Source organism: Hyaena hyaena, unplaced genomic scaffold (assembly GCF_003009895.1).
Source record: "Hyaena hyaena isolate Hyena2069 unplaced genomic scaffold, ASM300989v1 scaffold_44, whole genome shotgun sequence".
Classification (NCBI taxonomy): domain Eukaryota; kingdom Metazoa; phylum Chordata; class Mammalia; order Carnivora; family Hyaenidae; genus Hyaena; species Hyaena hyaena.
Window position 1 is genome coordinate 656,112 of NW_024080676.1, and position 25,028 is coordinate 681,139.

General features: G+C 39.2%; 1 protein-coding gene across 6 annotated transcripts in view; it reads right to left on the bottom strand.

Moving 5' to 3' along the window:
• Positions 1-25,028, bottom strand: part of CPEB3 (cytoplasmic polyadenylation element binding protein 3) — a 191,860-nt gene that overhangs the window by 25,226 nt on the left and 141,606 nt on the right. For all 6 annotated transcript variants that reach the window (XM_039230189.1, XM_039230192.1, XM_039230191.1 and 3 more), the window contains 3 exons: positions 23,192-23,310; positions 10,173-10,287; positions 204-385 (listed from right to left, as the gene is read on the bottom strand). In XM_039230189.1, coding sequence (XP_039086120.1) covers positions 204-385; positions 10,173-10,287; positions 23,192-23,310 — 416 coding nt within the window. The remainder of the gene's footprint in view (positions 1-203; positions 386-10,172; positions 10,288-23,191; positions 23,311-25,028) is intronic.

A 25,028-nucleotide genomic window follows, 5' to 3' on the forward strand; every position in this document is an offset into this window, starting at 1 on the left:
CCTGGGGATGGGTGAGGCAGAAGGTTCATTAACATACCATGGGTACTCTCTTTTTCAGGCAGACCAGAGGGAGGGACTCATGGACTACTACCATGTAAGGTAGAGCTGCTCACTTTTGATCACAAGGTGCTTTTCTCCCCAGGGGCCCAGAAAACAAACTTCATATCTTCCCCATAACAATTAGAGCCCAAGCAGTTGCTTACCCGTTTGTCAATGTCATTGTGTTGGAGCTGCACAAAGCGAGCGCTGATGGCTGCAATGTAACTCTGCTGATTGGAGAACGCCACGCGGCCAGCACCTTTGGGGTACTTCAGCTCTGGGTCCGTATCAATGCCAGCATAGCAGACACCTCCATACAAACGGTCCATGATCATTGCCAATTCAACTGCAAGAAAATAAATACAATCCGGTATAAATGTTTAGAAGGTACGTTTGCCCAGGAGAAGGAGGAACTATTTAAGGGTCATGCAGTATAATTAATAAAAGGAAAACCCATGTTAAGTATCACGAAGAGTGTCCACATCAGTCTTACAAATTCAAGGAGGGGAGCTCCTCATATTTACAAGTAAAATGAAAAGAAATTAAGAACTTACACAACACATACAAAAATTTACATAATCGGAACTTCAGCAAAAGTATAAAAGAAATCATCTGTCCGCAATCCTTCTGTTCCAATTGCTAACTGTTTAGTCCACTGGAGTGGGCCCTCGGTGGGCAAAGCATTTCAAATGATACCCTAACAAGTTAATTATAAACAGCCCTATTTACTGACCTCTAAGACTAAAAGCAATTATGAAAGTCACACTGTTATATTAAGATTAAGCTACAGAACGAATTAGCTCATTTTAATTAAAGGCAATATGTTTATTACCTTAAGATAAATCTCTACAATTAAAAAAATATACATTTTAGTATTCTTTCCCAACTGAGAAATCTCCATGCTAGCCTCACACTGAATTCTAAATAATAATAATAGTAATAATTATAATAGCAACAATGAACATTTATTGAGCACTTACAATGTACCAGTAAATACTAAGCTGCCTCAAAGGCAGTAAAAACATACCCATCCTGTACTCTGCTATGAATCCAGAGGTCTGGTCTGCACTCCTTGCCACATTTCTTCTAAATATATCTTTATTCAGGTATATTTACAAAACACCTATACAGAAGGCATTTGAAAACCAGACCATTTCCAAAGGTCTGATATTCTAAAATTATCCTCACCATGTCAAGGAGAGACATATAGCAGTTACTTACCTGGATCCAAATTTCCTGAAGGTAATTGTTTACTTGACACTGGATGGCACTTCCTCCATGTATGAGCATTCCTTTCATGCTACAAATATGACTTAAGTCCAGGAGACTTATCCCTACCTCTGGGGAATGACCCAAGAATCCACTTCCCTCAAACACCTACAAACACCTATGTATGATATTTAGAAAGGAGAAGACAGGGTAGGTGGATGATGACCTGGGTCACAGCCAGTGTGCAAAGACCATAACATCACACAACAGACTTCCACAGGAATCAGTGTTTGGGGAGGAGGAAGGCGACACAAACCCCTGGGATATAGGAGGAATTCTGCAGCAGTATAAGGGCTGGAGGGCTGAATGGCATAAGAACCCCACCAGAACTCTATGAACAGAAGGAAAGCTAGGTATTACTAGTTCCTAAAGTATGAAGCTGCTGAGCTGGTAAGAAGAGGTGTGTTGCCATGACAGAAAGGCTGTCTTTCTACTGAACTTCTTCAAGGTTTCTCTCCACAATACTGGTGATGGTTTTCTAAGTGCTGTTCTTAAGAAGAATGATCTGCAAACAAAAGATTTTGGAATTTTCAGAAGGTGAGAAAATAAGCTAGCAATGACTAAGCCCAAGAATAGTGCTATTAAAGACAGAACATCCAAAAGCTATCCCAATTATCCCATTATGATCAGAATTACTGAATCATATCAACCAAAGAACATGCTAATTAGAGCCCAAGTAGACTCTGATTGCAGTTGTGGGGCAGGATCCAGGAATCACATTTGTTCAAACAATGCAAGAAGAATCATGCAAAGACCATAACTGAATATCAGAATTCAGTGAGTCCTCATACTTCAGACCAACAACTTCTGATCATTTGAGGACTTTCTCACATGGCTAATGTTATCCAGTAACAGAGACTAAGGTACTGAAGAAATAATTAATTGCAGTAGTTAATGATTTCCCTTATTAGTCAAGGGGCTTAATAAAATAAGCAACCTCAGGAACTGGAAATTAAACACTAATTTTCCAAAGACCTAGCTTCCCCTGGAATGGAATAAGAAAGCAAGCACTCCCTCAGCCTGGTGAATAGCCAGGAGAAGAATGTCCGCAAGGGGCTGAATGGCACTTGTCTTCCACCCTTAGAAAGGACTCACAAAAGCATCTCATTTAGAGAGAAGGTATACCTCCTGTAGGCTTGATGCCCCAAATAAGGAGAAGAGTTACCATAATCACAGGCTCTTCTACAGCTCAGTGGTCCCCAAAGAAATTGTAGGGATCCTCGGACATCAGAGAAGGTGCCTTCCACAGGACGAACATTCTATTACTTCGTGAATCTAGCTCCTGGAAAATCATCTTAACATGCCAAAGATTAGGTCATGACTGATATTGCTGGCAGTTAAGTGCTTTTGACAGGAAGCAAAAACCCTCCCTCACGTATGCTTTTATGAAAGCTAATTATTAAAAAATCCTTTCTATTTGTACGCTTACATACAGTCATTTTCTTGGCCACAGAAATCGGCAGATGTTTAAGCCAATGAAATCTCACTCAAGTGAAGAGCAACTTGTTGAGAAGCTACAAGAGATCAAGGTGACTAAACAGGTGTTTTGGGAAAGAGTATGAAGATTTTCCACCTCTCATTCTACCCTAATCTCTGTTTTAACTACAGAAGGTCTAATACTGTGATCACCCTTGAAGAAAAATAAATAATAATCAAACAACTGCTGTTTATATTTAGTCCTTTACTCAGTCAGTGACTCTTCAGTACAAGCACACTTGCTGCAGGCTAAACTCATGCTGGGTTCTAACACCAGAATAGTGTCATTTAAGTACTAAGCAGAGCTTCTAATTATTGAGAAAAGTAGCCATGCTTGGTAAAACAGCATAAAAAAGAGGGACCAATTTAATTCATCCACTACACAGCTGACTAACAGAAACAAAGGACAAGTCCTATAAGTCCTATAAATTTCTAATCTGAAACATTTTTTAATAAAGAACATAAAATTCACCTACAGATATCAAAATGTACAACTATGTTTAGAGACTAGGTTTTATTTATTTATTTGTAAATGTTTATTTGAGAGACAGCAAGAGAGCGAGAGAGCATGCATGTGCACAAGTGGGCAAGCAGGGGAGGGACAGAGAGGAAGGGAGAGAGAGAATCTTAAGTAGGCTCCACACTGTTAGTGCAGAGTAGGACAGGGGGCTCAATCCCATGACTGCAAGACCATGACCTGAGCCAAAATCAAGAGTAGAAGGCTTAACTGACTGAGTCACCCAGGCTCCCCAAGAAACTAGGTATTAAAGGATTCTTTAAAATGAGTACCACCAGTTAATATAGGCAAGTTAATATAATAAAAGAAAGTTAACCCTCCCTCTGATGTGGGTGAAGCTGAGCCATGAGGAGGACTACCACTTTGACTACTTCAGAAGAAGAGAGAAAAACAGAAGAAAAGCAGGATCTGGCAGAAGTCAACTAAAACTTTCATGGGGTTATCTATATCTTGTGATCTCAACCCTGCTCATGAAATGTACTTTTGATGAAGGATGGGTCTTATTTGGAAAATGCAGCCAAATCTACAAAGCTCCTGACAGTGAACCCTCATTCTAATGTGTTATTTATTTATTTATTTATTTATTTATTTATTTATTTATTTCTAGGGGAGAGAGAGAGAGAGAGACAGTGTGAGCAGGGGAGGGTCAGAGAGAGAGGGAGTCACAGACTGAAAGNTTGTTTCCCATCATTATTGTAGATCAAGTCTGATTTTAGATATTTTATTTTGCCTCAAGCCTTAGGACCAGCAACTCTTGGGTTTAGGTCAACTGTTTTCAATCCCCTGTGCACATTAAAGTTACCAGGGTTACTTTTTTTTATTGTTATTATTTTTTTATGTTTTATTTATTTCTAGGAGAGAGAGAGAGAGAGAGACAGTGTGAGCAGGGGAGGGTCAGAGAGAGAGGGAGTCACAGACTGAAAGAGGCTCCAGGCTCTGAGCTGGCAGTCAGCACAGAGCCCGACACGGGGCTCAAACCCACAAACCGCGAGATCATGACCTAAGCGAAAAGTCGGACGCTTAACCAACTAAGCCACCCAGGCGCCCCCCTCATTCTAAACCATCTTCTGCAGAAGGCAGACAGTGCAGCTCCCAAGCACATTCCTAACATTTGACCTGAAGAAGATGAGGCTACCGGAGCAGGGCACAGAGGTGGAGGTTGGAATTCAGACAAATGGAAGTGACAGGAGGCATAACCGGAGTCCATGTGGGGGTCAGGAGTCTTCAGACCACTTTTTACTTTTTACTTTCTATGCAGACAGTATTCACAGGATCTGTGAATCAGCAGATCTGGCAGCCATATCCAATGGCATTTTGTACTTTGGATGAGACACTTTGTGCTCTTAAGACAATTCAAGTCATCTCAGGAATGATAACAGCAAAACTACTATAACTCTGATCTATATATTGGTTCTTGCGATGAATTTCACTATGCCACAGCTGGAGAGGGAAAGAAGAATACTGCAGTTCTGTGTAGCATACAGAAATCTAAGAACTCCTCTGGGTTGTGGAGACTATGCCTCTGAAATTGAATCTAAACCCCAAATATGATTCCTTGGATTGGCTTCTGAATCTTCACAGAGATCTGAGAGGGACTTTAGCTCACTAGAGAAAAAGATCATGATGACTCCCTCATCCTAAACCACACCAGGATCCTGTTCCTATCATTTAACTAGATTTCAAAGCCAGCCATAAACAATGTCTAAGTCTGAGATACTATGAGAACCAAATGGGGTAGGTCAGAAATGAGAATCCCCAAGAGAAATACAACACACTCATCTTTCCAGATTCTAAACTGTGAATCTAGTTCCATTTCTGGAAATAAGAACAAAACAACGCAGACAGGGAAGAGGCATAAGGAACCTCAGGATGATGAAGAGATTTGTACTTCTGAAAGAAAGCAAGATTCAACTAGAAGTTGGACTATCTAGGTTTTCTACAATAGCCGAATTGGTTTGCAAGGCAGTTCACACATTTTAAATGGTGGAAATATTTCCACTCTGCATCCAATGTTCGGAAGTTAAGAATATTTTCAAATAAATGGCATGAAGAACCAACTAAGTCAGAGGGACTGAGCGCCAAACTTGATTAAATCAGACTGGTGCCAAGTTGACTGTTAATACTGTTACTGAGACAACATCTCAGATCTCAACTTGATAAAGCTGCTTCCTTCTATGCAAAGAGTTCCAAACTTGAAGTCTGGAGATCTGAGTTTAAATCTTGGCACTTTTACTTACTGTGGCCTTGGCTAATCACCCCCTTTGAACTCTGATGAAATGAACAGTTTACCACTTACAACCTCACGGAGTTATCACTGACGATTAAACATACATGAGAGCTCTGAACACACTGCTGAGCACAAAGTGGTACTCACATGTTTAGTTTTGCCCAGGGGTGTTTTTCTCTCTACTCATAAATCTTTGCTTAATATTAATGTGGCATGGTTTCTGCTCCAGAAGCACCAGTTCATCCCAGTCTTACTTTGGCTTTATGCTAATGTTATTCCACCTGCTAATGATATGGCAAAGTCTGACACCAGCTGTGGGTGAGGGCTTGAGGGGGAGAATGACTAACATTAGAAAATCCTTAACCCTAAAGGCAATCCAGTTAATCAAGTCAGTGTGCTAAATCTGGAGTTTATCTGGGACAACTCATACTGAACTTGGGACTTGGTCAAAGAAAAAACTTCTACCACCGAGAAACCTGGCTTCTATTACTTTACAGAACAACAACAACAACAAAGGATATGGTTACAATACTATTTCCTAAATCACAAATCAGGATGTGATTCTTAATACATGTGAACTACCAGACTGTTTGTACAGAATGTCTGAAATAAATGCTCTTAGAAAAATTCAGGATGTTCACTAGATGCATGTCCTATGTCACTGAATATTTACCTCAAAAGTTTTTGTATTGTTTTTTTCTCCTCCCAGAAAAGTCATCTTCACAATAAAGGTTGGAGGGAGAAGGATAAAGGTATTTCAGGATACATTACATAATATTAGTAGAGGAGAAAAAAGGAAAGAATTATCAGAGCAATAGGAAAGACTGGAGACCTAAATTTGATGAGCAAATTGTAGGTTCCAGGGACTCAGATGAGCAATCTCTCAAGACTGATCTGTTCTGCAGGATCTGGTCAGATAAACTATCAAAGGAAGTCATGATGTGGAAGACCAGCTCACATGACCCTAATGAGAGAGAAGGCTAAGAGTTTCCCAAGCCTTATTGAAGTTGGAAGTGGATGGGTCCCAAACCTTGATCACTGAGGCAATCCTCATATTAGATATCTAAGCCAAGAAGCTGGGGTCATAAACTCATGTTTCTAAACTAGGGGTGTGTGCAGGGACCAGATGCTTCATTTTCCACCTTTTCCTGGTGGTTTCTTTATAATCCCCAAGCCTGGCACTTATTTCCTCTCAGAGCAAAGAGATGCATTCTAGATAGGGCCCAATGCCACGGAGATATACACCAGGGCTATTTCTGTGTTGAGATTCAGGAAGATGTGCTGATCACATCACTTGAATGAAGGCTGGTAACGTGCTCTTGTACTCTCAGGTGGAAACAGGTAGAGAACCAGACAGACCACTCCTTTCCTGGTACTGACTATCCGAACAGTATGTAAACTGGAGCCACATGACAGCATGGCAAGTCTACCTACAGCCTTTCTGAGGATGGGGGTGGGAAGCGGGGGGTGGGGGGGAGTGGAGGGAGAGCAAGACCTGAGAAACACCAGGAGACTTCAGGCAAACTGTCTTTGGCTTGCCACTTTCAATGACAAGAGTGATGGAAGGGAGGGACAAGACACAGTAGGAATGTGTATTATCTAACCTAGAGCAACAACCAGGCAATCTACTGGGTAAACTCATCTAGATTTTCCACGGATATTTTCCAATTTTCAGGTTAAATTTTCTAGGCCTATGATTTTTTTTTTTCCCTTCCCAACATGAAATTTAAAAAGGAAGACTTGTCAAAAAGACTGTGGGGACCAACTGATACTCAGCCCAGGCAATACTGCTTATAACAGGTGGCTTTATTTCTTTAGATGGGTTTGTGTGTTTCTGTCTGGTAGGATAAGGACTCTATTTAGAATAACTTATTAGGGATAATCGTCCCTGTCTTACAATGGGAAGATATCAAAGAGAAAAAGGCTTACAAGATTCAAAAGAATAACTGTAGTTATTATATTTTAGTCATTATAACATGTGAAAGGACAATTTTTGGCCCAGGGTAAGGTGAAAATCAATTTTGGATACCTAGATCTCACCTCTTGAGTACTGTCAACTATGTCTAGTCCGGGATCGCCCTGCACATAGTGCCTGAGATAGTTTTAAGACTTTTCAGAATTCTACGGCCACAATAGTCCCTTAGAAGTAATAAAAAATGCTCTAAAATATTTAAAAAACAAATTTGAGATCCAGTGTGTTAAAGAGTACAATTAGGATCTAATTACTTCTATTCTACTTTTAAATCTATTAATACATTTCTTGTTTCCTTCTCTTCTGAAATCTTTGACTGTCTGTAGACGATGTCCTGTTTAACACGATAGTGGGATGTTCATTCAGTTTGGCATGACGCGTACTTGCTCTGTGCCAGTAACATGTGGATGCTCAATAAATGTTTATTGTTCAAGTGAACTGCATTGTATTCAACTCAAGACTGCCTAGCAAAGTCAAAATGAATTCCTTTAAAAATAGTCCTCTATTCCAAGGCACACGTCAGTCCACAAAGCTCAGTGTGTTCCAAAGAAACCCAATTCCATGCACGTGGATAAAAGCTGCAGATGTTAACTATTTGTGTTTAGATTACATAGCTTCCAATCTTGAAGTCTTAGATAGACAGTAAAATTCTATGATGCTAATATAGATGGCTTAGCCATCTAGTAACTAGCTACTCTTATGGGAAGTGTTTGCATGAGGGAACTTTTTCATTAGATCAAGTGAATGCAGATAATTATCCACAAAACTGCAGACAAAACAATTTTAAAACAAAAAATTTCAGCTTGGCTTAAAAAAGAGATAGAACTTCAAGACTTAAAGAAGGTCTACTATGTAGGCAGGGAACAAAAAAAATCCCATTTTAGACTAAACAACAAAATAAAATTCTTGTCTAGTCCTAGGACTTGCAGTATCTTCTGAATAATAATAAAAAGGGTGAATAATAAAAAAAGGAATTTGGTTTATAAACTATTGTGTCTGTGACTTAAAAACAGACATAAAAGGTTAAAGCTAGTTCTGTTATTTTTATAACTGTGGGACTTTTTCTTTCGGAATTTTTTTTTTCAGATCCCCATCTACAACAGGAGAGGGGCTAGAATATTAAAACTAATTTGTGCTTGTAGTTAGTTGCAAAAAAAGAAGAAGGAGAATGACTAGAATGCTAGCAATGTACGTCCATTCTTTTAGAAGAACACATATGCAATTAAAAGACTGTCAAAGGGGATTCTTCTCCCTCTCCACTCCCAAACATAACACTAGTTAGAAAAAGACAGGGATATTCCATGCCCTGACCCACATTTTTTTTTTTTTTTTTTCAATAAAGCACAAGCAGTTTAGAAACAAAGGGCTACATTTGCCCTCATCTCATAATGCTGGTCACAGCCAAGTTAGCGCTTCCTAGACTTTATTCTCTGACAGCAGATCAAGGCGAGGCATCTCTGCCACTTTGGTTTTCTTCCCCTCGGCACACTTTTCCACTAAGTGAGAACAAAACCTAAAGATATTTGGCTTTCTGAAAAACTGTAAAGTTACAACCCTCACAGTCATAATTAATGTGTTTTAAAGTCTTTCAAAATGGAATTATGGGTGTGTCTTTATAGAGGTCTACAGATATCTTAGAGGAGTAGACTGAAGTTGAGATTCGAATAAATGCATTAGAAATGTTGACATTTACAATTAAGAAGTCATCAAAGTCAGAGACAAATGGCTGTAGATACATTTTATAATTCTTTTTTCACAACTTGATTTTAATATTTTATGCTTTTTCTTTACTTTCTTTTTCTTTTCTTTTTTTTTTAGGTAGAGCTAAGTCTGCTTGCTTCCAAATAACAGAAATCACACTGCACTTCTGCAACTGCTGTAGCCAACGGTAACATTATTTTGTCATCTTTTTTTTTGAAAAGTTATTTTAAGCACTTTAAAAACTCCATTCTTACAAATAATTTTATCATAGTCTACTGGTAGAACACTGATCCCTAACTGATTAGATCTCTTTTTGGATTTAAATACTGAAGTCATCAGTTCAGCATCACTTCAAATGGCTCAATCAATCATGATTCTGCCTGATCTCAGCAGGCTCAATTATTTCATCATTAGAAAAGAACTTAAAAAAGAAAAAAAAACAGGGAAGCTTTTAAAAAGTCATGATAAAAACGCTCAAATACATAAGCCATTTTTCAAAGTGCATAAGAAAAAACAGGAACCTGTTTCACTTAGGAAGATTCCCAGTTTGATTCCGTGTGACACACTTTCTAGCAGAGCAGTGGTTTGGCTTGTCACTGAGGGGTACACAGCTGCGCTGGACAGATTTCTGATGGGGTCACTGCTTTTTCTGTCACACATAACAATGCTGACTCGCATAAGAACGCACACTGACAAATGTATTGTTATTATTTTAAAAATCTGTGGTTGAATGTGACAGCACTGAATAGACTTCATCCTGTCAAAATAACAGTTTAATGAAATTCACTCTTGTACTGTAAGAAAATAAAACATTTGGGGAGAAAATGTTTTATCCTGAAAGAGCTCAGTGAAACTTCTTTTGGAGACTGTGTAGAGTCGATCGGAAACCTAGAAAATATTGAAGACTACATACATATTGGGGTTTTGTTGTTGGTGGTTTTTGTTGTTGTGGTGTTACTATTTCCACTCACCAGCTCGAAGGGGTCGTGGAACTCCCCCAACAAAGATAGTTTTTCTGGGGTCCAAAGGCTGAGAACCATCCATTACAAAGTCACTGTCACTTAGGTTCCATGGTCGAATTTGCACCTGAAAAAAAGTCGTTTACTTGGTCCTTACTTCATTTCCATCAACCCCAAATGAGAATAAGGTGACTAAAGACAAACCCACTGATTTGTGCATTTTACAACATACATAACCCAAACAAAATCCAGTTATTAATTTATGTAATCTGCATTGAGTGCCTTTCAAGAGAACTCTTGGGGAATCTACTTACAGGTACTATACTCAACACTCTAGACATAAACCTTCAGAAACCACCTGCGGTTTTGAGAAAAGGCAGTCTTTTAGAGAGAGACTCTGCGTTCTAAATCAGATCCATTTTATTTATTTATTTTTTTTTTAATTTTTTTTTTTTAAATCAGATCCATTTTAACACATGATAGACTGTTTATAACCTGCCACAGTTTAGCACTTAGCTTTTTAAGAGCTCACCTAAAGAAAGGGAACAGTAACATTAGGAATATTTTCTAAAAATTATCTATATGTCAGGCTTTTAAATTCTTAAATCAACCCCTACAATTGAAACATTTATCTTTCAGAAATGTGGTTTAACCACGATGGACACTCATCAAGTTAGCATGGAATTACCAGCAATATCAAATACTGAAGCACACAGTGTTACCTATTTGTGATTTATCTGATTTTCTTAAACAAGTTTGGGTAAATGAAGGTGAGCCTAGAAACTGAAGTAACTTCTCAAAAAGTAGAAAAAGAAATCTTTACGAACATACTTCTATTTGGTAGTATCTCTTCACTGGTACTATGACTTCCTGCCTACAAAAAATATTTTAACAGAATCTTAACCGTAAAACATATTCGTCTCAATCCCTAACTCAATCACCAAAGAAGATCTTAAAACAAAAACACACCCAAAACACCCTCCCATATCAAAAGGTAATAAGCATCAGCACTGCCTGAGAATCGAGGAGCCACACAGCCAGCCAGGTGCTCTGGGAAATGGGCGAGGTCTGTAGAAGCAGAGAACAGAGTCTGTCTTTAAGGAACACGCCTCTCCTTTCCCCTCGTGGAGTAGGATAGGAAACAAAACAGCTGAATTTTCATTTCCTTAGTATCAACACAATTCTTCATTTTTCCCATTGCTCAACTGTCAACACTTGATGCAAAAACCACATAAGATGATTTCTTATGTGGCTTGACTTCTATCTAGAAGTACTCTCATTTGAAAGGTAGTAAACCTGTCAATTACACTTTCAAAACACCTTGAATCAACTCCAAAACTGGCACTGCTCAGTTAGAAACAGTCCACACATTCCTTATGACTGCTACAAAATTCACCCCCACCTACCTTTTTGCCTTTTATGACCCTGTTGCCTTCACCAGTTAGCCAGAAGCAGTAAAATCTCCATTTCTTCCCTAGACTCTGAAAACAGGGACCTGTTTGCAATTCTGTTAACATTTAAGCATTTACTCCACCTTTATCATGTGAAAAAAATCTAGTTCTTTACTCATAACATTTGCTGGTCTGTTTGACTAAATTACTGTTCCCTTGACATTTGCCACAAAGGCAGATTCACAAATACCATGAAGCACTACTTTTAAATCCCTTCGTGAGGGACCATTATTAATTTTTAATTAAAAACATGATTTCTTCACATTGTAAGAACAAAGATCCTAATGTCACCAATAACAAAAAAGTAGGACATATCTTTTTCTACACAGAGTCCTCTCCTTCCAGCCTCATGCCTGATAAATTTAAGGCAGCTTCAGGACCTAGTAAGGCAACTCCTATCACTTTACTATAATTGAATTTAATTGCGGGTCACTTTGTTACACAAGTGAAAACAATTCTCTTGTAGTATCCGTGGGGTTCTGGTTTCATTTAATCAGAAGCACAGAAGATGCAGCCTTCTCTAACAGCTGTACGTTACTGCTGCTCAAAAGAACTCTGCAGAAGATCTCAAACCTTCCTGCTGAGAGCTTTCATTACTGCTTCTTCTCTTGCTGCATCCTCACCTCATTACATCACACACAACCCATTCCCTTAGCCAATTCTTGTATTATAGATTAGGTAAAAACACAGGAAGGAGACCCAAGAGACAGTAATGATTAAACCCTATTCACAAAACCTGCGTTTCCCAGCTGCCAATAGAAAATAGCTCCTCTAGAGCTCCCACCCCTAGAGAGTCAGATAAATGTCAACACAGGCCAACATCAGCACATTCTACACTAAGCAAAAAGTAATACTGCAGTACTGTTTTCCACTGGGAAGTTCCATTCACCCTGGATTCTCTCTGAAATATAAGCCCATTCTCACACAAGGCATGTTCTCCATCTTCTAAGTTGATTCTCAGCCCTCAGGGCCTGATATTCATATTTTATCTTTCTGACTTACTCTTCGAATACATTTTCTGGTCCTGATTTTTATATATAGATATTTCTCTACTTTTTGAATACCATACTTTTTAAGGTGGCTCAAATATTTTGTAGAAAGCCGTGGAATACAAATCAAAGAACTGTGTTTTGATTATCTTTGTTTCTTTAATAACTGTTTTTGAGAATGGATGAAATTACAACTCTGTTCTAATTCAACATAAATTTCCCCCAGCATAGCAACCATTACATATACAGGGATCACTCTGTGTGTGTGTGTGTGAGAGAGAGAGAGAGAGAGAGAGAGAGAGAGAGAGAGAAAAAACTCTTTTAGTATGTTGTCAAACAGGCTATACTCTGGGCAGTAAGAGCCTCAACTGTACTGAGGACAAGACAGGGACTTCATCAGACATGGTGAAAATTCCCTTAAATGAGCCTGACATTGATTTCAACACTCTTTCCTGAAGACATTTGCATATAAAGATCACTCTAGAAAGAGGCACCATCCACCAGCCCTTCATCCATGCCATGTCCTTATAGCAGGAGTTACAAAAAACCAAAGGTTTGTAGGGATGGACATGTAGCATGAATTTGTCAGTCACCAGGACAGCAGTTAGTAAGCAGGCAATGACACACTAGAGCAAACCATGCCTTTTAAAGGAAGCAGACACTTACAGCTCCAGCAAGCAGTTATCATTTGTGAATGTGTTGTCAGACTTTTCCATTTTTCAAGAATAGCTGGAAATTCGGATTTTTATGTGAAACTTCAAGATTTTAAAATGTTGAGAACGAATTGAAATGTTAAAATCACTGGACAGGCTAAACAAAACTAACTGAAGGCCAGATCTATCCTGTGGGCCCCAGACTGTGATCTCTGACTAGAAAGGTTTACTTAACTCAGCTCCCAAAATGGGAGAAAACACTAAAATGGTCGGTCTTAGTTTCTGTTTTAAGTGTGTATTCTTACAGAAGCTCTGGTGAGGATTGTGAAACTACTCTTTGGCTGAATTATCTGTTTCTTAATTCTTAAGAATTAATAATCTGAATTATTATAGGAATTAATAATCTTATTGCAGAAGTGCTTATCTCCAAAGGCAAATCTTTTTAAGGAAACGGCAAAAACCAAACATAAAGGTGGTGCTATAAGTATATTAATTTATGCCATATAGCAACTCTTCAAAAAAACCTAAAATAGAACTGAAAGCACTCATTTTCCTTTTCAAGATTTCCCACTGTGTGTTCTGTGAGCTGTCAGTCTGTAGGGTGGTTCTGCCAGACAAGCCTTGCTTAGGAAAGTTATACACTATTGCTTCCTTATTGGAGTTTCATGGCTCTATTAATCAAAGGCTCTACAAGGTTCTACAGGAAAGAAATCTGTTTTCAAATAATGTTTAACCCAGCATTTCCAAAATTAGTTCCATGGAACCAATTTTTTTCATAACACTTATTAGTAAACACACTTTGGGTAATACTGCCCAATTATAATATCTTACTCTTTTACTATGTATCTATATATGGCATAACCAGGTTGAACTAACTGAACAAAATACTGTAGAAATTTCACTCCAATCAAGGCCTTGTCTCACTTATCTCCTGTTATTGCTCTAAAAGTACTGCTCTTGTAGAAATTAACTTTAAGTGGTTAAGAATATAGTAAATATAAATAATAAATAGCTGTTCAAAGAACTGAAAGTTTTCAGACTGAACTGCACGAGATGTTTGACTATTTTGATATCCATGAGGAATAAGATAATTACAGTTCTATGTAAAAACTGAAGTTTCATCCTACTTAAAACTAAAAGTCATTAACAGTGATAAAATCAGGCCAAGTGCTAGGAAAAAAAAATTTAAGAAATAAAGTATGGGTCAAGTATGACCCATCCATAAAGTATGGATCATTTATTTTTGACAAGAAGCTACATAACATTTTCTAAAATGCAAATTCACCGAAAATCTGCAAAAGCCTCTAAGTTAAAATTCAATATAAAATGCATTTTTATTGTATCTTTAATGACAGGGTAAGAGAAACATTTAGCTTTAGTAAGAGCAGTTTTTAACATAAACCTTAGGGCTTTAAGTTTCCAGACATGACCAAGCCACCCTATGGCTCCAGAATTCTCTTAGTTTAGACCAGAATTTAGAATTTACACATTTACCTACCCATAAATAAATAATTAATGTTGAGCTCATTTTAAACATCTCACCCTATATTTTGTCTTGTCTGGTCGTTTTCTTAGGTAACAAACATCCAACACATATACATCCTACTGCACAGTGCCTTCCTTTTCATCTATTCATCTCAAGGCAGCTCTGCAAAGCAACCAAACTGTTCAGAGTCAACAGTGCAATCTGCTGGCCAGCTCTGGAAACTACCTGATCAACCCCTTTCTGCTGTTTTCTTTCCCATAAATTTCCCATAAGTCACATGGCCTAGCCTCACCACCCGTATCTCCTCTTTCTCTTTTCAATACCCTTCAAACTCCTACTCAAGCTCTTCAGAAGGTCTCCATTTTTCTCTCCCTAGTCCTACAATCCTTTCAGTCTACATTAACCACAAAGGCAATACTGCAGAACCATTAGGACCGCTCTCCCCAGCAAGCAGCAGTATCGCCGCTCTCGTGATGGCCAGGATGAGTCAGCTAAACTCTGGGCCGCTGACATACAGCTGCAACAGCTCGGCTGTACTGGTGATGAACTCAGGCCCACCCCAGCTGTCAGCAATTCTATTTTAAGCATCACAGACCTCACAGAATGACTGGAGTGCCCCACAGTATCACAAATAAACTAGTTTGTGGTTTGTGAGGCATCTTTATCTCTTCCACGTTCTAAGGGGTTGTTTTACTATTATTAACCACCAAAACTAACAGTCACAACAGCAATAATTGTGGTTTGGATCCTTCAAAGAACATTCATATTTGGCATCTCATTTCAACCTTATTTCTACCAGACAGCTCCCTAACAAACAGGTCAGCCACTTTCCAGGAGTTTAGATGCTACCTATTATTCTCAAGTGCTGTTCTCTACCCAATGGAGAGGGGGAGATACCCTCCTTGTATCTTCTGGAGGAAGTGGCCAGAAAGGAACCTAATAGCTAATGGTTTCATTGCTCTTGGTAAGACTTCTGAACCCTGGGCTGCTCTTGGGCCTACAGACAGAACTCCACTAAGCATCCAAGCAAAAAGCTTTAACTCTCACACTCAGACTATTCTTTCCATTCCTTCGATACAAATAGATCGCAGGCCCCAGAGAGGTTCATCAAAATAGCCAGGATTCTTCCTACACAGGGAGCCAAAAAGAACCCTGGGAAATCTCATGCCCTCCCAGAATGCTCCAGCTCTAGCATCAGGGTGAGGAAACAGTCCAGGTACTAAAAGGAAACCCCTGCCGCCTGCACCAAGCAGCAGAACCTGCCTGATGCAAACAGACTTACAGCCCATCAGCTATTTTTGAACAATTCATATAGCACTCTGCATACTGTTTTCATAAGGGCACCCAGTAGAAAAAACAGAGCATGCATAAACTGTGCCCTGAAAATGGTGATGTACAGCCTTGCTCTATGCTGGACTTATAAAGCCATTATCAATTAAATGCAATGACTAATAACCATATTTGTAGTGGGAACATTTAAGGGAATACCTTCTCTCTAAAAGCCTTCTTGAGTCCTTCAGGAACATCTGACCACTTTGCCTTTGAGCCCCCACTCCACAACTACTCTTTATAATACTTTTATCATACTTTGACTCCTTATTTCACTTAGTATTTACATGTCTATTTCCTTCCACTGAGTTCTAGGGTCCTCTAAGGCTGAGATCATATATCTGCGTGGGTCCCAACTGCCTGGCAAAGTGTCTAAACTTTAGTGAGTGCTCTGTACTCATCAGTGTTCTGGTAAATTAACAACGGTTTTCCTGAGGGGCGGATGCTGATGCCACAAGGTATCCAGAATCTGCCCTTCTATAGTTCACAGATCACTGAAAGCCTCCTTCCAGGGATAATAGAAATACAGTATGTCTGGTCACCAGTGGGGGCCTCAGGGCTTGGCCTAATCAGCACAATTTCTGATGCTCCTCCCACCCACCCAACTCCCGGTGATCTATTCATTGATCAGAATTACCTAGTGCTTGTTGCTGCTGATGCTCCTACATTGCTTAGAAAACACAGGCATGATAGAGGATTTCCTTTTGAAAGAAAGAAGAAACCAGCACTTTCTTCTACTACACCACACCACTATACTAGGCATTTTAACACAGTGTCACACTTAAACTCACTATAACTATTATGCCATAAACATTATACCTACTTTAGAGATAAGGAAACTAAGGCTAAAAGAGTGAAGTCAACCCAGAACTAAAAGCCAGGTTTATCTGACCCAAAGCGTGTGTGGGTGTGTACAGAGATGTCCTTTGCCTGCAAGACTCCTTGTCCTCCAGGTTACTGGCCACCAGTCATACTTCCTGAGAGTCTCCTGAACAAGTCTAAATGCATTTTGATTTGTGGATGGTTAACTTCTCTCTTCTTTCTAAATTCATTCTACTCATTTGCAATGCATTAAGACATGACTGATAGATTCTTATTAAACCTACAAACAAAACTAGGATTTAGAAAAGCTGAAGAAAATGATGTAGCAATGAAATTGGCACTGTATTTTCAGCTATTTTAACTTCCAGGTTCATAGCCTCAAGCACTTGTGCCCTGCAGCCAGACAATTTTGTCCAATGTCTACATAAAAGTGTATTTGCAGCTCCATGGTACGAGGACAAGGGTGTTGTTACTGGCATGCTGATCACTAAAACTCTAGAGAGTAATGTACACATAAAAGTTCTAGTTACCTATGATTTTCCTGAGAAGAAGCCTATTCTTTGAATGAACTTCATGGAATACTAATTCTACCAAAATCAGGTAGATCAAATGCTGGCTTAAAAATATTACCCAAATTTATTTATTGAAAGACTTCTCAGGACCTTAACATATCAATTTTCCCCAAATGTTTTCAGCTACAGAAACTTTAATTAAATGAGCAAATGGATATAAGATGGACAAAGTAAGTTATCAACAAATGACACCTATCATTGCTACGAGCAAACCTCTTGTCGATGATCTTCTTAAGAGACCAGTGTCTGATGGGACAGTGTAATTCATAACACACTTTGGAAAACACTACATATGGTCCCTTATGGGATGGTACTGGCTATTTTGCCCCCTAAAAACCGTTTTCGTATATCAGAACTGCAGCATCTTTTAGAACGCTTTAGAAAGGAATTATAGCTTCTAATGACTCAAGCATTAAGAAACTCTGGACTCAACTGCAAATTCAGAGCCTGGGGAGAGGGCAAGGGTTTATTATGAGTAAGAGGCATTTCTCTCATTTTAGAGAAGAAATTCCTCCTCTGGAGAAATTCCTATGATTTAGAAGGTACCCAAACCACAAATTTAGACCAAAAGGAACAAATAAATAAATAAAGAAGATCAGAAATGCTAAAGATTTCTAAGGAGGGATATGGTAAATCCGATTTGACTGAGACAAGATAAAATTATAGTTACTGTCTTAGGAGTTAAGTAGGTGGAGAATGAAAGAATTTAATATACCACAACCCAAAGGCTGAGGCCATCAATCAAGGTGTCCTGTAACTTAGCCCTTACTTAATTTTCCCAATTTAATTTCCCTCTACTCCGTTTCACACATCTGTGCTCCATCTAACCAACCTGTATGTTCTCCACACAATCTGCAGTTTTCCCTTTCTGTGTTTATGCTGTTGCCTTTCTCTGAAATGTCTACTTCCCACACTTCCACACCTCCACCTCTCCCCTGGCCAATCTCCAAACCCTTTTCAACTTTCAAGGCCTAGTTCAAATGACACTTCATCCAAGAAGCTTTCTTTCATCACTCCAGGTATATGGAAACTCTCCAAAGCCCTTAATCTTATCTTCACTGTATTTGTTATTTTTCCTAAATTTGACAAATATTTCAAAAACTTTTTTAGCCTATAGTGCCAGCTCTATAGGTTTGTGTACTTATGTATATACTTGCTTTATCAACCCAATTATACTATTAACTCTCTGAACACAGGATTTTATGTCTGATTCACAGTAACCAGCTCTAATGCCTTGCCCATAGTAGTCCCTCAAACATGGTATAAAGGAAGGAAGGCACATTATTTTTTAAAAAGATGGCTGAATGTGGGCTGGAGATAGCTATAATAGTAGGTGTGAGTCACTGTAGATGGTAGAGTGATCAGAGAAGGCCTCAGGAAAGAGATGGCATTTGAGAGGGTCTTAAAAATGAGTGTAGCAAAAAAAAAAAAAAAAAAAAAGTGTAGCAATTAGAAACGGAAATGGGATCAGAAATATTTCAGTTGACTGGAATATGGGGTTCAGAAGGAAAGCAGAAAATAGAAAGGCTGGAAAAACCTTGAAATCAGACTGGGAAAGTCTTAAGTCCCAGTCAAAGGGATCCGGACTGTCTCTGTACCTAAAGGGGAGTGATTCAAAGTGCTGGAGATCCTGCTGATATTTAAAGGGGGGTAGGAAAGACAGAATTACAGACAGATTGGGCAGAATTAAAAATTAAAGAACTGAGCCAGCCTCCAAGTGGTTTCCAGCTTCCCAACATATTTTTCCAATTTTTGTTTTTCAAATTTTGAGTAGATGATCATGTTACCTGAGCAACAGGCTAAATAAGGGACCTTACATAAACACCCTTCAGTTTACTAAGACAGTTTTAAATATACAGTTGACCTTTGAACAATACAGGTTTGAAGCACGTAAGTCTACTTATATGTAGGTTTTTTTTATTAATACACTATACTATGCTTTTTCTCCTCCTTATGATTTTTTTTTTTTACAAATAGTTTATTGTCAAATTAGTTTCCACATAACTCCTTATGATTTTCTTAATAACATTATCTTTTCTCTAGGTTACTTTATTCCAAGAATATGGTATATAATATATATACAATAGGTTTAATGAGCTGTATATGTTATTGTTAAGGTTTCTGGTCAATAGTAGGATTTTGGCAGTTAATAACATTTCTGGGGAGTCAAAAGTTATATGTGGATTTTTCAACTACATGGGGCAGCAGCACCCCTAACACCCCGACTCCATTGCTCAAGGGTCAACTGTAGAGCAAAATCAATCTGTCATATTTCTGGATATTTATAAATTGTGATTATGTTATAAACTGTAAAGAGGAGGAAGCAGGAAACTTCTAGAATACTCCATTCAAGGTGTTTACTATCCCGCATCTCTGGCCAAAGTGTTTTAGAAAGTAAGAATCATAAACATCTCCTTCCACATCTCTCCTTCAAGGTTACTGTTTTTCAGCCCCTATCTCTGTTAGACTCAGCAGGTTTCCTGCTCTATCAGTTTGCTATTTTGAACCTTCAGGTTCAGTCTATTTACACATTCAAAAAGTGGAATCACCTTGACAAGAGGAACCACTGTCACAATGTCTGTCCACTTCACTGGAAGCCTGGGCAAGAACACAGCTATCCTCTGGGGTACCTGGAACATCTGAGCTACAGAACTCTTGCTGGAGGAGCGGTAAAAGTCACATATCTAGGAGATCTGCAATAGTTCCTGCTGTTGCCAATTTGTCTACCCAGTCTTTGGGACTCAGAAGTCAATTAATCAAGCTATCAATATAGTGTCTTCTGTTATCTTTCAGGGTCAGACTTATACATAGGGTAGTATGAGTGGAGTTATTTAATGAAAGGTAATCACAGACCAAAAATATCTCCTAGTACTATTAGAAATCCACTGATTTGGGATTTGAGTTAAAAAGCAAACATGATCTTAGAAAGGTGGGAGGGGACCTTGCTATCAGGCTCTGTATTAGGAAAACAATCTGATTAACTTCATCCACACAAAGGGAATGGGAGCTTGATTTGGGGGAACAGAATAAGGGAGAACGTTAATGGATAGAAAATCTGTGAGGTCATTCTGGAACACTGTGTATTTCCAAGGAGAAATCCAGGGAGGATCAGAGAGAACTAAACAACATAATGAGGGCACTAGGATCCTGAAAGGTAGCCAAGCCAAGAATTAGAAAAAGCAAGAAAGAGCCATAGCTCAGAAGGTTTGGTGAATGAGTTCCAAAGGTTGACTTTACCTTGAGTTATTGCCAAGGTCCTCACTTACTCCCAAGAGTTCAACCCAGCTCTCACTTTCTGTGGGAGCATCCAAAACGAGGTGGAATGTACTGAAACCTGGGTGGGGAAGTGTGGCCAAACGAGGCTGGGAGTGATAGATGTGGAGCTCAAGTCAACAAAGGGAAGGTTTCAAAAATGGAACCAAAAGAGCTGGAACCCAAAATGGGATCCAGTTCATTAGAATTACAGGTATTTGGGGACTTTTCTGTTTCCCATCCTAAGTTTTATTCAAATTGTTTATGCTGGAAATTCTGAGTATGCCTGGCTTAAAGAAATACGTGATCGGCAGCCATCATTCAGAATTCACCAAGCTCCAATAAAACTGCTTCACTTGAGTTCAGAAAATGAAAACTGCAATAAGGCAGAAATTTGTAGAAACACAAACAGTGAAAGTTAGTTTCCCCATAAACATTTCCAAAACAGATAGTTACACTAATTATTTTCAAAAGTCCTTTATGCTCAGGGTAATACATGTATTTGGAGGGAAAGCAATCAACATACCACCTCCATCTGCAACCACTCCCTTCTCAAGAGATGTCCAGTCCTGGTGAAGCGTGCCCTGAGAAGGTGTATTAGCCTCCTTTTCCCACAGAGCGAGGGACATCCTTCCAAGGTACACAAGCCCATCTACTCGTCGCCAGTCTCCTCCCCTCCGTTCAACAGTTTCCTAGTCTACCTTGGGCATAACTATCTCCATGTGGATCTCTACCCCTCTGCTTTTTTTTTTTTAACATATAAATATATTTCTAATCTTCTCCTACAATGGCAGAGGCTCTCTGGAGGTTGACCATTTACCTTTCAGACATCTGACCATGCCAAATTGGGGTCAGTCTTTCTAATCTCACACTATTCCAAAGAGGTTTTGCGATGTTATTCCAGCTTTCTCATTATTTGTTCAGAGGAAACACTACGCATTCCTATCCTAGCCACAGTGGACACAGCCTTTCCACAACTTAAATTAAGACTGAGGCTAGCAAAGGTCCCCTACTCTTTTTCCCCACCCGCATAGCTACCCTATCTAAGTCTGCTAACTGCTATAAAAATTTGGTAATGGCCCCAGGATGTGCAATATGTGGTGGCACTGTCACAGTTGCTAAAATTCTTGCTGCTTCTTCTTTTACATTGATTATTCCATAACCCAGTATCTCCATTCTTTGTAAATCCTTCTGCTTTCCATGCTGTAGTCTTCCCCTTGGAGGTGGACGAGTCCCAGCGTCATTCTTCTGCAGTCAACTGTAAACCCTGTTCTAGACACCACCATTCTTTTCAGTGGATGTCACCATGTAGATAATAAGCTCTGATCTTGCTCTCCTGGCTATAGCACCATGAGGCTCTAATGGCATCATCCAGTTACATCTGCACAAGTACCAAGTGCTTTCATGTTCATTTTCCTCTTATCTGAGCTGCTCAACATCGCAGAGAGAAACCGTTATTCCTGCCATTTTTACAGATGAGGAATCTAAGATTCTGCAAGGATTAGGTGACTTATTCTGAGCCAAGCAGATAATCTAAATGCTAGAGTCAAGGCTTCTACTTCTGACCCCAACTCGTTCCCCATGCACATTTCTGAGAGTAAACTTAAATGCCAAGCAAGTCCCACACATCTGGTGTAAGTCTGACAGGGGACGCTGCAGGCCCCAGGAGGGATACCTGCCTCAGTCCCTTGGTCCATATAGGAGTTTTTACTCTATTTCCCACTCCTACCACCAGCTCTTGACAAACACTCACCCCCTCCACAATTCCCTTGAGCCTATCTCTGCCATGTTAACCAATTTCTGTTTTTGTTGTTCTGAATGCAGCCTTGCCCCTTCTTCACTGATAACCCCTGTCAGGAGAAAGGAAGCAGTCTTCATCTCTTACCCAATGACTTATTCACATGCTTTGGCTCAGAAACCACAAACTTTTAACCACAAACTCTGTATAAGTGTACATTTATTTTTGGTCTGGGGTTCATGTTCTCTGTCCTTGCCCTCTCTCACTCTGTTTGAAGCTATTTGCTTTAGAGTGTAAGCTCTAGGTAAGCCAATTGTGGGTACCACCCACAATGCCTTGCACTCACAGGGGCATAAACATTGCTGATTATGATCCTTTTTTTTTTTTTAATAAATTACTCCTGTCCTTGATCTGAAAAGTGACAGAAACCAGTTGCCAAAACCGCTAAGAGCACTGTTTACTTCAATTCAGAGTTACTGAATAGGAATTAGCTTAAAAGAGCTGTAAAGGGAAAGACAAGGACACATTTGTTTACATGTGGTCCCAAAGGTATAAAATGAAATACTGAGTAATTTGTTATTAGCTTCTCATCAACAATAGTCCAGCTCTACTGCATAGCAAGGTCACCCTGGGTAAGAGGATCCTAGTTACCATCATTCCCATTACAAAAAGGAGGTGCTCAGCTATTCCAAATGCATATGTGCTCCGGAAAAGCAACAGCTGACTTCATATTACTTACCGGTTTATCCTTGATGGTGGGGCTTGACACACACAGGTACAGTTTCCCGTCTTCTTCCAGGCAGGCATCTATCAACGCTTGCACTGAGCTCTCCTCCTGGAACAGCAGAAAAGCATAGCCTTGGGAAGACAAAAAAAAAAAAAAAAAAAAGGAGAGAGGGAAAAATCAGTAAATTAAACTCAAAGTACCAAATAAAAATTTATCTGTTGTCTTCACCTTGCCAAATTCTTACTAGAATCCAGGAACCTGAAATAGGACACAGGCAAGTAATAGACACTGAGATTGCCAGGCATTGGATTAGGTACTCATTGACACTGTCTTGCTTAATTCTTGTAATTGTTCAGAGAAGCAAGTTCAGAACTCCTCTATGAAATGTCTATGAAATACAAGCATACCTCATTTTATTGAGCTTCACTTTATTACGCTTTGCAGATAGTGAGGTTTTGTTTGTTTGTTTTACAAATTGAAGGCCTGTGGCAACCTTAGGTCAATTAAGTCTATTGGAACCATTTTTCCAAAAGCATTTGCTTCCTTTGTGTCACTGTGTCACATTATGGTAATTCTCAGAATATTTCAAAGGTTTTCATCATTATCATTATATTGGTCATGGTGATCTGTGATCAGGGATCTTTGAGTTACTATCATGATTGCTTTGGGGTGCCATAAACTGGGACCATAGAAGAGAGAGAACTCAATAAAACTGTGTATATTCTGCTATTCCACTGACCAGCCATTCTCCTGTTTCTCTTCTTCTTCTTGGGCCTCCCTATTCCCTGAGACACAACAATAATTTCAATCTCCTAAAATTAGGCCAACTCATAACCCTATAGTTGCCTCCAAGTGAAGAGTCATATGTCTCTCACTTTAAATCAGCAGCTAGAAATGATTCAGCATAGTGTAGAAGACATGTTGAAAGCTGAGAGGGGCCACAGGCTAGGCCTCTTGAGTGAGTCAGCCAAGCTGCAGTGCAAAGGAAAAGTTTTTGAAGGAAATTAGAAGTGCTACTCCAGTGGACACATGAATAATAAGAAATGGTTTATGGTTGATATAAAGGAAGTTCTAGTGGTCTGGATGGAAGATCAGAGCAGCCACAACTTTCCCTTTAACCAAAGCCTTATCCAGAGCAAGGCTCTAACTCCCTGAAATTCCATGGAGACTGAGAGAGGTGAGAAAGCTGCAGAAGAAATGTTGGAAATTAGCAGAGGCTGATTCATTAAGTTTAAACAAAGAAGCCATCTCCATAACATAAAAGTGCAAGGTAAAAGAGCAAGTGCTGATGCAGAAGCTGCAGCAGGTTATCCAGAAGATCTAGCTAAGGTCATTCATGAAGGTGGCTACACTAAACAGATTTTTCAATGTAGATGAAACAGTCTTCTATTGGAAGAAGATGCCATCCAGGACTTTCATAGCTAAAGCTTCGATGCCAAGCTTCCAAGGACAGACTCACTCTCTTGTTAGGGGTTAATGAAGCTGGTGACTTTAAGTTGAAGTCAGTGCTCAATGACCATTCTGAAAATCCTAAAGGCCTTAAGAATCATGCTAGATCTACTCTGCCTGTGCTCTATAAGTGGAACGATAAAGCCTAGTTGATAGCACATCTGTTTATACTATAGCTTACTGAAGATGTTAGGCCCACTGTTGACCTACTGCTCAGAAAAACAGATTCCTTTCCAACTATTGCTCCTCACTGACAATGCACTTGGTCACCTAAGAGCACTGATGGAGATGTACAATGAAGTGAATGCTGTTTCCCTGCCTACTAACACAATGTCCATTCTGCAACCCATGGATCAAGGAGTCATTTCAACTTTCAAGTCTTATATTTTAAGTTTGTCCT